Genomic DNA, 15,731 nt, shown 5'->3' on the forward strand with positions numbered 1-15,731 from the left:
AAATATCTTCATGGAACATGATCTTTACTTAATATCCTAATGATTTTTGGCATAAAAGAAAAATGTATAATTTTGACCCATACAATGTATTGTTGGCTATTGCTACAAATATACCCCAGCGACTTAAGACTGCTTTTGTGCTGCAGAGACACATGAAATTTGTTTGCACAACTATCTTTATTTAAACACATTATTATCGTATCGGCGAAATCCAGTATCAATCAAATTGTATATACTGATATATTAGTACATATGTACCATTTAAACCAGGATACTTCTGTGTATATATTGAATGTCTTGAGGGTTATAAACTGTTCTGCAGTTGTTTAAACAGCTAAAGGAACACGAGATGCATGATAGTGTGGGCGTGTTCTGTAGTGGTTGTAATTGCACGGGTCTTAAGCAGACTGTTTTGCTCGTCAGGTGTTGTTTGGCACAGCGGACGGGCAGGTGATCGTCATGGACTGTCACGGCCGGATGCTGGCTCATATACTGCTGCACGAGGCGGAGGGCATCGCTAGCATGGCCTGGAATTACCCCAGCTTTCTGCTGGAGGACAGCAGCGAGAGCGACACGGACTCGGACGATTACACGCCTCTGCAGGGTAACAGCTGCAGTCTCTGAGAGGTTTTTATTAGAGATGCACCGGTTGCAGTTTTCTTGGCCGATTCCGATTTACAATTTTTTTTTATTTTGTAAGTGTGACCTGCCCACTCCGATTTTCTTTCTAAAAACTCATAGATGCAAACTCCTCCAAAAACTAAATTTCAAATGCATGAAGAATTTTATAAGATTAATGTTTTAAATATTTTTTAAAAATACAAATAAGAAATGTTGAGAAAATGCAATGATGGTTTTAAATATGAAACCAAACCAGTAGGTGGCGGCAAATTAAAGGTTTTAATGAGCGAGTCATTTAGTCCTTTAACAGATTCGTTCAAATGGCTGATTCATTCAGAAACGTGTTTATGAATGGGTTACTGAATCATTGACTCACTCGATTCGTTCATTCATTCAGTAACGAAACACCGCTGTGTTGCTCGGAGACACAAAACTGTTCTGCTGTGTCTTTGATTGGAACTAGTTTCATCAGCGAAATTGAGCAAAAACGGTCAATATTGCGTCTAAAATGTATGTTTCCATCCAAACTTACGAATTAATCTTATGCGCAAAAATAGAATATCGCATAAAACAATTGCGAATAAAGCACCGTTTCCATCCAGTGAGTTGAAGAGAACAAAATCGTCACCTCCTGATTAACTTGCGCTAAATATCACAAAGAAACATTTTATTTGCTGCCGCATAGTAGAAGGCACTGTATGTAATAATTTGTGTATACAATAAATTACGAGCTTCAGTGAGCGCAGACGAAACGTGATCATGTTATCTTATTTTCGGAGTCTGCTGTTCTGGGAGTTAATTATAACGAAGCGCTATGACGAGACTTTGCTCAAGCATTTTAGAATGACAAACTAGCCTTTCAGATGCTGTGCAGTGAGATCGGTCTGTTGATTAGTCCAGTTTATTTCTGTCCCATCGCAAAGTCACGTGTCTTTTTTGATGCGCATTAAGGAATTTATTCAGTAAAAGTGTTTCCATCGCAGTTTCTGCGCATGTTTTCTTACCGGATAAGAAATTTATCCTGCTTAGTTGATTATGCGCATTTTTAGAATTTATGCGCACCTTGGCGTTTCCATCCAGCGTTTTTTTTTTTATGCGATATCCCAAAATGCGCATAACAATAGGTGGATGGAAACACGGCTAGTGTGATCCCGTTCCTGTCTTTCTTTGATTAAATAATATACAGCGGTGTTAGGATGGTGTTTATTCACAATAACTTGTTGCTGTTTTCACAAACAGAAAACACATAAATCAACACATTACAAAAAGAAACCGAACATGAACACTTTCTTTTTCAGTGCACCGTCTGAAGCCGCTGTTGACCGTCTGCTTCACGTCTGGAGACGTCAGTTTGATGAGCAACTACGATGACCTCTCGCCCACGTTAATACGCACCAGCCTCAAAGGTTCTTCCTCACATTCTTTCTATTTCTGTATTCCTACAGGGTCATTTAAAGGGGTCATCGGATGCAAAGTTGTTTGAGCTGAAGTGTGTGTTGGTACCTATAATGATAAAAATACACCGTGCTTTTTAAAAAAAATCCCGATAAATAAGCCCTTTCTAAAATCAAGCCGTTCTCAGGCCCCTCCCACGAGTGTTGATTGACACTGGTGTCTTACCTTAGCTCCGCCCTGAGTGAGCTGTCATCAGTCCGCCATTGTTTCACCGCCGGAGCAGATGCAGACGAGAATGACTCCTGAGCGATTGAGGTGTTCTGTTGTTGGATGTAATAATGAACAGCAGTCGTCATTTACTCCCGACATCTGAGCCGCTGAAGATGCAGTGGATTACGTTTGTTTCTGAAGGGAATGCGCCCCCAAAGTTGCAATTCTGTGAAAAAGTCAGAATTATGAGATAAAAATTCGCAATAACTTTTTAAAAAAATTTTATTCAGTGGCGGAAACGGGCTTCCATAGGATCCAGCTTCACCTACACACTGCAAAAAATGATTTTCTTACTTTTGTAGTATTTTTGTCTTACTTTCTAGTAAAAATATCTAAAAATTATTGAATCAAGAGGCATTTACTTGACAGATATTTTCGCTTGTTTTAAGGAAAAACTAACTAAATTGTGATTCTTTTTTTCAGAAAACAAGACATAATATCTTAAGCCATTTTACTTGTCAAGTAAATGCATCTTGATTCAAGAATGTTTAGATATTTATACTAGAAAACAAGACAAAAACACTAAGTAAGAAAATCATTTTTTGGTGTGCAGAAGCAGCGAGTATACGTTTTTTTTTTTATGAATCTTTGCAAATTGGCTTTCCTAATAATGTGCTAGTTAGCATGTTCCACAACAAATGCGGTTAAAGTTCACAGTCTCAGAGAAGGGGAAGAGAGGGGCGGAGTCAGCAGAGCTCATTAGCATTTAAAGGGACATGCACCAAAACGTCTCGCTGTGAACGGAGCTGTTTTTGACAGGGTAAAAAGGTGTTGTTTTACACTACCATTGAGGAATTTTAACCAGAGTGTGTTATAGACTTTTCATGAAGACTCTAAAGAATCATATCAACTTGTGGAAAATGGGCATCCGATGACCCCTTTTAAATATACAGTGTACAATCATTGCAGTCATTAAATCACTGCATTTGGTGCTTGTTGAGTGATAATTCTCCTGCTTACTGCCACAAAAACAGACCACAGAGAACAGAATGGGATCTATTGCAATGCAGAAGGATTTCCTATAACGAGTCTTTATTGGATTTCCCCCGCCAACAATCTAAACAAATCAATATTTGCTGAATCAGTGCACTGAAACCATGTGTGAATATGTGAATGATTATCAATACTAAGCTAAGTGAAGTGATGTATAAAGTGAATTTTCATACTGGTTTGCGTGTGTATGAATCAGATGTGGTGGTGCAGTGGTGCTCTCAGGGCGACCTGCTGGCTGTTGCTGGGATGGAGAGACTCGTGATGACCTCTGACCCCACCCGAAACGCCATTGTTAAGTTTTACAATGTTTGTGGTGAACACGTTTACTCACTGGAGACACCTGCTCAGGTGAGTCTTTGGTTATAAACGGACATATGTGCAATAACACCAGATCATTTTTTTGCTTTCGTTACTCTTTTGTGAGTCACTTTAACTACAGAATGCTCAGGGTTCGTGCAGGTCGTAATTCATGTTTGCACAAATCAGAGCAGTCTTAAAAAATGCAAGGCATGAAATGCTGCATGCACTGCAAAAATAAGTGTCTTGTGTGTCCAGTACAAACATCTAAACATCCTTAAATCAAGATACATTTACTTGAGGTGCAAAATGAAGGCTTGTTTACTAAGAATTTATTGAACAAAATGAAGCGAGTTTATGCTTGAAACAAAAACACACATCTGTCAGTGTGACATGAAACTTGTCTAGTGACGAATATTTGTCTTTGTTTTAATCAGCTCACTTCATTTTGATCAAATTCTCAGAAAACAAGACTTATGGAATTTTGCTTTTCAAATACTGTATCTTGATTTAAGAATCTTTTGGAAAGTAAGACAAAAATACTGATGAAGAGCATGGCTTTATTCAGTGTGATCAGAAGGTAAAGTGAAAGTTACTCCCACTGTTCTGGCAGCACAGCTATTAATACCTTAAGCTTTTTTTGTTGTTAAATGCATTAAAAATTAATAGAGATCTGTTGGAAGTTGTATTTTCAATATTTGAAGTGTTATTATGCATTGCATGACACATATTGATGTATTGTGTTCCCTTCCATTTTTTTCCTTATATGTGACCCTGGAGCACAAAACCAGTCATAAGGGTCAATTTCCTGAAATTGAGATTTATACATCATCTGAAAGCTGAATAAATAATCTTTCCATTGATGTATGGTTTGTTAGGATAGCACAATATTTGGCTGAGATTCAACTATTTGAAAATCAAAATATTGAGAAAATCATCTTTAAAGTTGTCCAAATGAAGTTCTTAGCAATGCATATTACTAATCAAAAATTAAGTTTTGATATATTTACGGTAGGAAATTTACAATATCTTCATGGAACATGATCTTTACTTAATATCCTAATGATTTTTGGCATAAAAGAAAAATGTATAATTTTGACCCATACAATGTATTGTTGGCTATTGCTACAAATATACCCCAGCGACTTAAGACTGCTTTTGTGCTGCAGGGACATATTTTCTTTTGTTTTTCTTTGTTTATCCTCATAAAACCTTGATGAATGTGGCAGTTTAACACAGATGGAGCGTAATCTCACATGCAGGACTGTTGCACTGATATGTGTGTTTCTGGTGTGTTTCTGTGTTCAGAGGCCGATCAGTGCGCTGTGCTGGGGCCATCGGGACTCGCGTCTGTTCCTCGCCAGCGGCCCGGCGCTGTACGTGCTTCGCGTCGAGCATCGGGTCGCCAGCCTGCAGCTGCTGTGCCGACAGGTGATCGCCAGCGTGGTACACGACGAGAAAGACGTGGCCAAGCTCAGCATGCCCTCTCGCCTGAGCACAAGCGTGTCTTCTGCCTTCGCTTCTACCATTAAGGTAGAAAACTTCCAACTCACAGGCAGTTCTGCACTAGGGGTGTGATATATATCATCTGCAATAATATCGTAATTGTTGTTTTAACGATGTGCGATTTGACATTATCGAGTATTTTGCAAAAACCAAACAAAACACCCCTACAGAGCGCACGCATACATTAGTGATGAAGTCTAGTGAGTTAGACCAGAGTGTGTTTTTTCACTGCATGATTCAGTCTGTTAAATACATTTAGAATGATTACAATATTCAAGATATGGGGCAGAAAATTTATATATTTATATCATTCCATATAGTTAATATCACACAAAGAGTGCCGGTTTTTTTCTCCAAAAATCAGCATGATTACGAATGTGATATTGATTTTATACAACAGTTCAATAATTAAGAGACTTATGTTTTAGACAGCATATTGCCTGTTTTTGCGCTATTTCGACAATAAAAATAATTCCAAACACAGCCACAGTGCTGCGTCTCTGAGCAACATGACGGTGATTCGTTCCTGAATGAATCAACTGTTTAAATGATTCGGTTCAATCGCAATGACTCACTTATTAACAGTGACTTGCTGCCACCTACTGGCGGTTTTAATTTCACATTCAGAGTATCTTTTTATTATTTAAATGATTTCAAACGTTTTATGTTTCTATCAAAACATTATTTCTGCATTTGTAACTGCAGGTTAAAGCATTCATGTCCTGCATTAAACAGTGTGTAAACACATCTAAATGCCACTTCAGATGCAGCTTCTGTGTTTCCTCTGCACTGCAAAGATTAATTTTGTCAATACTGATTTCATTTGCTTGGTAACAGCCCAAATGTCTCATTATTCTAATTCACTGATTAAATGTAAGACTTTGACTCAAAAATGATGCACACTTTTAGAAAAATGTCTTTATAAAGGTAAAAATGCTTATAAAAGGTAAAAATCTGCTTAAAATTTAATATTTCTTTCACTGCTGTGAACTGGCCACACAGAATATGAATATCAAAAACTTCAGGAGTCAGCTGTCCATGGTAGTGGCACAATAACACACTCAGTAAAATATCGTCTAATTATTGTTATCGATAAAATCCCAGAAAATATCGACATTTTTAATTAATTTTTTGTGTTCATATCTCACACCCCTATTCTGCACATGGATCTTGTTTCTGGAGCTGCTGGTTTTGTAGTATGTTCTGTATTTCAAGGAACACCCGTTCCTATTCTTCCATCTGTCTTTGTTTCTGGCACCCTTTCCTCACTTCAGCCCCCCATCCCGGATCCCAACAACATGCGGGACTTTGTTAGTTATCCGACATCAGGTAACGAGCGTCTGCACTGCACCATGAAGCGCACCGAGGACAACCCTGAGGTCGGCGGCCCTTGCTACACCTTATACCTGGAGTATCTGGGGGGGCTTGTGCCTATTCTGAAAGGCCGTAGGATTAGCAAACTTCGCCCTGAATTTGTCATCATGGACCCAAAGACTGATGGGAAAACAGGTGGGTTTATACGAGTAGTGTTTTAGCCGAAATGCCACACTGGTTTAGTTCCTCGTCGGCTCACATTGTTTCTCATCACAGATGAAGTATATGGAAACAGCTTCTTCCCCTCCGTGATTGACAGCTGCAATTGCTCAGACTCTAGTGACATTGAGCTCAATGATGACTGGGTTGGAAAGAAATCGCCAAAGATCTCCAGAGGGAGCAAGTCTCCCAAACTTCCCAGGTACTGCATGTTTTGGATTTTAATTGCATGATTAATGGAATAAGACACTGTGTTGCTGTTGATGTGGCTATGCATTAGGGGTGTGTGATGTATATCGTCTGCGATAATATCGTAATTGTTGTTTTAATGATGTGCGATTTGACATTGAGTATTCAAAACACCCCTACAGAGCGCACGCATACGTTACGTGAAGTCTAGACTAGTGCGTGTGCGCATTTACTGTTATCTTTCACTGAATGATTCAGTCTATTAAAATGCATTTAGAATGATCACAATATTCAAGATATGGGGACAGAAAATGTATATATTTATAGCATTTCATATAGTTAATATCAAACAAAGAGTGCCGTTTTTTTCTCCAAAAATTACCGATTACAAATGTGATATAAATTTTTTTTTGCAACAGTTTAATAAACAAGAAGTTAAGTTTTAGACGCCATATTTCCTGTTTTTGTGCTATTTCGACGACAAAAATAATTCCAAACACAGCCAGTGTTGGGTGTAACGCGTTACTAAGTAAACTAAGGGATTACTGTTCATTTTTAGGTAATTTAATTAGTTACTTATAAAGTACTTACGTTACATACTGTAAATAATTTCAACAGTTCTAAAATCAATATTGAATTTGAAATCTAAACTTACAGTCTAAAGATAAAATGGAATGTCGTCTTATTCTAATTCACTGATTAAATGTAAGAATTTGACTCAAAAGATAAGATGCCGTAGAGTCAGCTGTCCACGGCAGTCCTTAAGACACCAGCACAATAACACACGCAGCAAAATATCGTCTAATTATCGTTATCGATAAAATCCCAGAAAATATCGAGGTATTATTTTTTGTCAATATCGCACACCCCTACTATGCATTGATAAGTTCACTGTGCAAAATTTATCCGCAAGGTTAGGTATCCCTTGTAGATGCACATTTTAACCTAATAAATAAAAAGAAATTAATAATGAAATGCTTTTGTAAAAATAGTTAATCTTGGAAGCATGAAACTCATGGATCCTCCAGTTCTGAAGACATGTTTTGTTTAACTCTGCAATTTTAGGCTGCATGCTGCTGCAAACTAACCTTGAACTCTTTTCTTCGCTTGCTACCTTCTCTGTAGAGACTTAGTGTGTCCCTTTACCAACAGGATAAATATAGATCCCCGTAAGTCCCCCAAGCTCTCCCGTACCGCACAGGAAATATCGCGATCGCCTCGGTTACCCATTCGCAAGCCCTCCATTGGCTCTCCGAGTCTGACTCGGCGGGAGTTTCCGCTCGATGACATCACACAGGTACTCACCGCAGCTAAATGATAAACAATGCTGGCTGTACAATTTGTGAACCTGGACCACAAAACCAGTCATAGGGGTCAGTTTTTAGAAATTGAGATGTACAAATTTACAAAATATTTTCATGGAACATGATCTTTACTTTATCCTAATGATTTTTGGCATAAAAGAAAAATGTATAATTTTGACCCATACAATGTATTGTTGGCTATTGCTACAAATATACCCCAGCGACTTAAGACTGCTTTTGTGCTGCAGGGTCACATATGAGAAAACATCTATGTGTGAGCTCACAGAATGTTTCCCTCTTATTAAGATTTGTCTCCTTGTATTTTAGCACAATTATCTTGCGCAAGTTACATCTAACATATGGGGAACAAAGTTCAAAATTGTGGGGCTTGCAGCATTTTTGCCAACAAATCTTGGAGCAGGTATTTTATTTATTAATTTTTAGTGCTGGGCAATGATTAATCGTGATTAATCGCATCCAAAATAAAAAATTGTGTACATAATGTGTGTGTGTAATGTGTATATTTATTATGTATATATAAAGACACACACATACAGTATATATTTAGAAAATATTTACATGTATACATTTATAGTCATATAATTTATATTATATATAAATATATTTAAAGGGATAGTTCACCCAAAAATTAAAATTCTGTCATTAATTACTCACCCTCATGTCGTTCCAAACCCGTGAGACCTTCGTTCATCTTCGGAACACAAATTAAGATATTTGAAATTAAGATATTCCGAGAGCTCTCTGACCCTCCCATAGACAGCATTACGTTCAGATCAAAGCTTAAACAGCGTATCCGTGTACATACGTTGCATACGTTGTTTACGTATGTGATACTCTTCAAAATGACACTATAGGGTGACGCGGAGGAGTCGCTATTTTTGTTTTCTTTGTGCACAAAAAGTATTCTTGTAGCTTCGTAAAATTACGGTTGAACCACTGATGTCACATGGATTATTTTAACAACGTCCTCGCTATGTTTCTGAGCCTTGATCGTGTTAGTATCCTTGCTGTCTATGGGAGCGTCAGAGAGCTCTCGGAATTCATCAGAAATATCTTAATTTGTGTTCTGAAGATGAACGAAGGTCTTACAGGTTTGGAACGACATGAGGGCGAGTAATTAATGACAGAATTTTCATTTTTGGGTGAACTATCCCTTTAATATATGAACATAACATATTTTTCTTAAATATTATACATGCATGTGTGTGTGTCTTTATATATACATCATAATAAATATACACAGTACACACACATATATTATATACACAAAAACTTTTATTTTGATTAATCGCGATTAATCATTACCCAGCACTATTTATTACGACATTTATTTATGCATCCCATGTTTTCTAATATACATTCCCCTCTCTCTAGTTATCTACAAGACAAGTCTGCTTCACCTCCAGCCCAGACAGATGACCATCTACCTCCCTGAGGTGAGGAAGATCTCAGTGGAATACATTAACTTACCTATGTTTAGTCCTAATGTCTTCAGTGAGGATGAGGACGACCTGCCTGTCACAGGAGCATCAGGAATCACTGATGATAATCCACCTTGCACTGTCAACATACCCATCGCCCCCATACACAGCCCCGCACAAGCCATGTCCCCAACCCAGAGCATTGGCCTTGTCCAATCCCTATTAGCCAATCAAAATGTCCAGTTGGATGTGTTGTCCAATCCAACATCGACTGTGGCACCACCTGGGGTGTCTGACCAAGGACAGCAGGACACTGTGCTCACTGCGCAGTACACCGTTCCTGCCAGGTATTCTAGTCCTGGACAGGTAATCTTTGGGGGTATGGAGGTTGGTCGGATTTTAGTTGCGCAATCCCAACAACAGCAGCAGCAGCAGCAGCAACAACAGCTGCAACAACATTATCAACAGCAGCAGCAGCATCAACAGCTACAGCAACAGCTTCAACAATATCAGCTGCAGCAGCAACAGTTGTTGCAGCATCAGCACATGCAGCAACAGCAGCAGCAACACATGCAACAGCAGATCCAACAGATGCAGCAGCAACAGCAAATGCAGCAACAGCTTCAGCATCAAATCCAACAGCAGCATCTGCAAATGCAACTGCAGCTGCAGCACCAGCAAATGCAGCAGCAGTTGCAACAGCAGCATCAGATCCAAATCCCTGTTCCAGCTTTGCCCTCGGGTCAACCGTCATGCCCGGTCATTCAGCTTGCGCAGAGTACCATCCCGGACGTTCCCCCAACAGCAGAGCATGGCGCGGAGCATGAGCTCCTGCTTAAAATTAAAACGACTCGTTCTGCCCCACAACTGGCTGAGGGTGATGCAGTAGTTTTTACTGCCCCTCTTGAGATTAGTAAGATGAATCCTCCCCCTCCTTACCCGGGCACAGTTTCCGCTGCCATGGCCGCAGTTTCCGCTGCTGTTTCTACGAGTTGCACCTCGGGAAGCAGCTCCAGCACTTCATCCTCAGGGGAAGCTTGTGTAAAGAAAGGGGATCTAACCTTGTATCCACCTGGAGCACAGGCAGCTCAGTACCCTACCCCACTGGGCTACGAACGAATCACCACATTTGACAGCAGCGGAAATGTGGAGGAGGTGTGCCGTCCCCGCACGCGAATCGTTTGCAACCAGAACGTTTACACACTGCAAGGCCCGGGAAGCTCTGCCACCCTCAGGGTCTCATCATCTTCCTCTGCTGTAGAGGGGAAGAATGTGCAGTTGCCCTACGCCTCAGCCACGTTGAACCGTCTCACTGTGCCAAGGTACTCTATACCCAGCGGGGACCCGCCCCCTTACCCTGATACAGCCAATCAGGGTGGAGCGGGGCGGAACCCTGGCCAGAGATTGGACAGCAGCTTGATTCACGCTACCTTGAGGCGGAACAGTCGGGAAGCTGCGCTGAAGGTTTCTCAGATCCTGGATCCCCAAAGAACCCTACCCTCCAAGGCCAAAGCCAGTGCTTTGTCTGCTTCCTACCAGCCGAGAGGGCCGACGGCTCTTTATACATGCAGTCAGTGCAGTAATAACGGTGGGGCCGCCAGCGGTGGGAGTAACGGAATAGCTGGGGGGACAATCATTAGGCAAGATTTCCCACTGACCGGAGGTGGTGCACCTCACAGCACTGTTATAGTGCACTCAAACAGTGCCTCGCCTCTTACTTCCCAATCTTCCTACAGCCTACTCTGTATGGACGGAACCGGTGGAGTGTGTAGTGCAGGTGGAAACAGGGAAAGGGCTGACTATATCAACTCCGCCTTTACAGAGGACGAGGCTTTAAATCAGTCTCTGAGGCAAATGGCTCTTAATACGGAGGTAGTGAGTTTGACAGTCAAACGGCCACCACCGTATCAATGGGATCCGTCTGCTACTGAAGAGATCTGGGTTCCACAAGAGCGTACTGCTATTCTGCCCACCTCTGGACCTCCTGCATCCCACAAACCTCCCCCACTCATCCTCAGCCCTGCACAGCATCTGGACGTCTCCCGTCTTCCGTTTGTCCTCTCGCCTAAATCTCCGATGAGTCCTAACGCTGCAACTTTCCAACTGGCGGGAGCATACCAGATTGCTCTGCCCTATCCACCAAGTGCGGCCTACAGTGGTTCCGTGCAAGCTTCTCCACGTCCCACCTCTCCCAAAGAGGTGGTTACTCCTCTTCCCTTTTCCCAGCAGGACCAAGCAGTGGTCTTGCCACCCGGTTATTCTCCCAATCTTGCTTGCTGCCCTCTCCCACCAATGTACCCTGGGACAGCTTCTTGTTCGAATCTGCCTGTGACTCCCATTCCGCTTCATCCGTGGGGTTCTTACAATCCCTGTCCACCCATGCCAAGCCCCCCAGGTCCTGCTCCATCCCTTCCACCAAAGACCTCGCACTTGCTAGATAAGCCTGTTCTTTCTCCTCCCCCTCAACCACCCCCTCTGCCTACGCCTCCTCCAGACCTCCAGAGTCCCCCAGAATCCATCGCCGAGGCTGGGGAAAACTTTCAAGAGGTGCTCTCGCTCAACGAAAGCCCGGTTCCTCAAAGAGCGGATAGGTTTGGCAAGAAGAACCGCAAGCGTTTGGACAACAGTCGGGCAGAGGAAGCCAATGTTCCGGCGATCACAGAAGGAGGCAACAAGTCCAAAAAAGAGGGCCGTGCCCTCAGTGACTTCAACTCCCTCATCTCCAGTCCGAAGTTAGGCGGTCGAGACAAAAAGAAACCGAAAAGCCAGAAAGAGCAGCTGAAAGCCAAAAAGCTAAGCAAGGCCACCACCAATGAGTTCCAGGACAGCTCCGACAGCGAGCCGGAGCTCTTCATCAGCGGCGACGAGCTGATGAACCAGAGCCAGAGCGGTAAAAAGAGCTGGAAAGCAAAAAGGAACTTGCGGGCGGGAGGTTGCGAGCTGGACGAAATCAAATGCCGAAAGGCTAACGAGAAAGAAGACCGTGGCCTTGGCAGCCAAGGGTTCGTCTACATCATGGCCAACAAACAGCCTCTTTGGAACGAAGCCACGCAGGTCTACCAGCTGGACTTTGGAGGAAGAGTCACGCAGGAATCGGCAAAGAACTTCCAGATTGAGCTCGAGGGGAGACAGGTACACAAGAAGCTTTAGATCAGGGGTGTCCAGTCCTGGTCCTGGAGGGCCGTTCTCTTGCAAAGTTTAGCTCCAACAAGGGCTGCCCTCGACTAAAGATTTTTCTAGTCGACTAGTAGTTGTTCAATTTAAGTTTTAATCAACTAATCGCACGTTTATTAATAAACCATTTAAATCAAAATAATGAGCCTTTAATTGCCTACGTTGCCTAATAAGTGCTCAAGCGTACGCATAAACTTGCCACAGCACACCGGCAGAAGTAATGATTGTCACGGAAAAACAGTAAGGAGGCTGCATTAATATTTTAATAATTTCTTGATAAACTAATGCTTTCTTTGTTTTGAAGTCGGTGACACTGAAGGCCATTGCACAGATTTTCGCATCCGTAGCAAGTATTTTGAGAGGGGTTTTGACAATTCAGAGCCACCGTACACGCGAACGCCAAAATCCAGAATATCATTTGTCAAGTTCATCCACTTCGTCTCGTAGTACAAAGCACTGTGAAGATCCTTGCACATGGAGTTCACAGAAATTGGTGGTCTTCTTTTTAATATGTGGCTCTAGTATCACTAGCAAAGCATCAAACTGAGCCACTGACATCCTGAAGTAAACTTTGAATCGCTCAGGATAATCCCGCTGCTCCTTAATGAGGGGGAACTCTCCTTCCTCTCCATATCTCAGGATTGGATGGACCCAATTTCTATTTCTATTCTTTTTCTCTTTTTAAGAAGCGAGAGGACAACAAAATCTCTCACTGCTTGAAGACTCCATTTAGTACTGTTTTGCAAATTTTTTCGCAACGGATTAATTAATACGCATCGGACTCGGTGTGCAAGGTTTCTGTGCTTGACAAATTTTTAGGACAACGAATACGAAAAAACGGACTCTGTGTGCAATGACCTTGACTCGTCATCTCCACAGTAGTGGACGCGCCTGTATGCATGTTTCATATGGATTACATAATCTGAGAATATTTGTTTTCCATTTCAATTGTTTTATTTGAAAGTAGACATTTCGTGACGTGACGTGACATGTGGCCAAGTATGGTTACCCATACTAGGAATTAGTGCTCTGCGTTTAACCCATCCTAAGTACACACACACAGCAGTGAACACACACACACACCGTGAACACACACCCGGAGCAGTGGGCAGCCATTTATGTTGGGGGTTCGGTGCCTTGCTCAAGGGCACCTCAGTCGTGGTATTGAAGGTGGGAGAGAGCGCTGTACATTCACTCCCCCCACCTACAATCCCTGCCAGTACGAGACTCGAACCCGCAACCTTTGGGTTACGAGTCCAACTCTCTAACCATTAGGCCACGACTTCTCCCCGACTTCCCCATGATTTGATGAGGCAAGTATACACAGAGTTTCATGCTCAAATTCACAGAGACTGAGACGGTTGAAAGCGCATCCTGTTTGCTTTCATTATTTTACAAAAGTTTTGTTGTTGTGTGCGCACAAATAAACATAGTCTTTACAGATTCAAAAGATTATTACTCTTCTCGTTGACTATTAGGGGGCAGCCCTAGCTAGGGATGTAACGATGAACCGCGAGCCAGTTGAAAATTGATTAAAATATGTGAAGATCCAAATCGGTTGAGATGCCAAACTAATCGCAATATAATTGGAGTAGGAGTTAATATGAATGCATCTCTGAGGGAACTGACTGTCTTTAGAAAAGTTTACGTGGTATTTTCTTTTCATCTTGCCTCTGAACGATGCATATTAAAGTAGTGTTCATAAGCGCAGCTCTGCTTTGTTTACAGCGGTAACCAAGGAAACACTGTATCATTGCTGTTCATGAGCGCCACCTGCTGTCATAGAGTGCATCTGCGTCTCATTCAGCTCGTCTGCTGTTTCCTTCAGATATGTTTTATGTATAGTTTCACAAAACTAAAGTCAGACCATTCTGTTTTTGCGTCAAATTTCGAAATGATACAATCTAATATAGATTACAAACTGCTCATGCTGCATGTATGCTGCATCTTTGTTTTGGATCGTGATTAAAATGCAGTGATTGCCTCTAATTTTAAATGGAAAGAGCACAGACAAAGCCTTAGTTTGTTTATATGAAGAGATTTCTTTTATTTGTGTAACTTATTTGATTTGGCGTTTGTTATAAAATTTCAGTTTAGTTTTGTTATATTTCAATTTCACAAAGAAAAGTGCAGCAATAGCCTAATAAAAGGACACCTTTTCATTTACTGTATAATGTCTTCAATCTCATTTTGTTAAAAAAAAATCGTGAGAGAATCGTGAAATCAAAATCTCAAATCGCGAGTTGAGTGAATCGTTACATCCCTAGCTCCAACCCCAATTAAACAAAGGCAAACTGGAAAGTTGAGGCAAGTTGGAGCTAAACTCTGCAGGACAGTGGCCCTCCAGGACTGAGTTTGGACTGCCCTGCTTTAGATGTTATTTCTGCTGATCACCGTTTGCATGCTTTCTAACTTGTCACCTATTTTATTCTGTGTAGGTGATGCAGTTCGGAAGGATCGATGGGAACGCATACATCCTGGACTTTCAGTACCCCTTCTCAGCTGTGCAAGCTTTCGCTGTAGCACTTGCTAATGTCACCCAGCGCCTCAAGTGATCGAATGGGCTTGAACATTTTAGCCAATTCTTTCCTCGCTCTCTCTGTTGTTCTTTTAGCGTATTTCACAGTTTAAGATGCAGTACTAATACTTGAAAACTACATCTGGGAAGCCACATTTTCCGTGTGTTAGAGGTACTACTGGGCACTGAAATCAATTGCTGTACAACATACTGTCATACTAATTAATTTTTCTTTTTTGCATAAGATACTAATGTTTGTCACACTTTGACGATGTAATATCTAAACTCACTTCCAGGGACTTTACCCTTGGAGTTCAATAGCTGGCATCTGATTAGATGCTTTTGGCTTGCAGTCATAAAGTGTATTTTATTAAGAGATAGTTAGACTGAATAATACAGTCTGTAGCTGTACGCTCTAGGTATTTCTGTTAGGATGGACTTGCTTTGGCTCAACGGTGAAACCATTGATGCTGTATTCATTAGCACTCT

At 41.5% G+C, this 15,731-nt stretch overlaps 1 protein-coding gene across 2 annotated transcripts in view; it reads left to right on the forward strand.

Moving 5' to 3' along the window:
• Window positions 1–15,415, forward strand: part of tulp4a (TUB like protein 4a) — a 22,682-nt gene extending 7,267 nt beyond the window's left edge. The window contains exons 5-14 of one of the 2 annotated variants that reach the window (XM_016476874.1): window positions 424–604; window positions 1,920–2,027; window positions 3,476–3,627; window positions 4,885–5,109; window positions 6,357–6,591; window positions 6,673–6,817; window positions 7,930–8,101; window positions 8,436–8,529; window positions 9,504–12,682; window positions 15,163–15,415. In XM_016476874.1, the coding sequence (XP_016332360.1) occupies window positions 424–604; window positions 1,920–2,027; window positions 3,476–3,627; window positions 4,885–5,109; window positions 6,357–6,591; window positions 6,673–6,817; window positions 7,930–8,101; window positions 8,436–8,529; window positions 9,504–12,682; window positions 15,163–15,279 (4,608 nt within the window). In that variant the 3' untranslated portion in view covers window positions 15,280–15,415. The remainder of the gene's footprint in view (window positions 1–423; window positions 605–1,919; window positions 2,028–3,475; window positions 3,628–4,884; window positions 5,110–6,356; window positions 6,592–6,672; window positions 6,818–7,929; window positions 8,102–8,435; window positions 8,530–9,503; window positions 12,683–15,162) is intronic. The other variant, XM_016476873.1, reaches the window with a different exon arrangement.
• Window positions 15,416–15,731: the final 316 nt, after the last annotated feature.

The sequence above is a fragment of the Sinocyclocheilus anshuiensis genome, unplaced genomic scaffold, assembly GCF_001515605.1.
Source record: "Sinocyclocheilus anshuiensis isolate Anshui unplaced genomic scaffold, SAMN03320099.WGS_v1.1 scaffold1422, whole genome shotgun sequence".
Taxonomy (NCBI): domain Eukaryota; kingdom Metazoa; phylum Chordata; class Actinopteri; order Cypriniformes; family Cyprinidae; genus Sinocyclocheilus; species Sinocyclocheilus anshuiensis.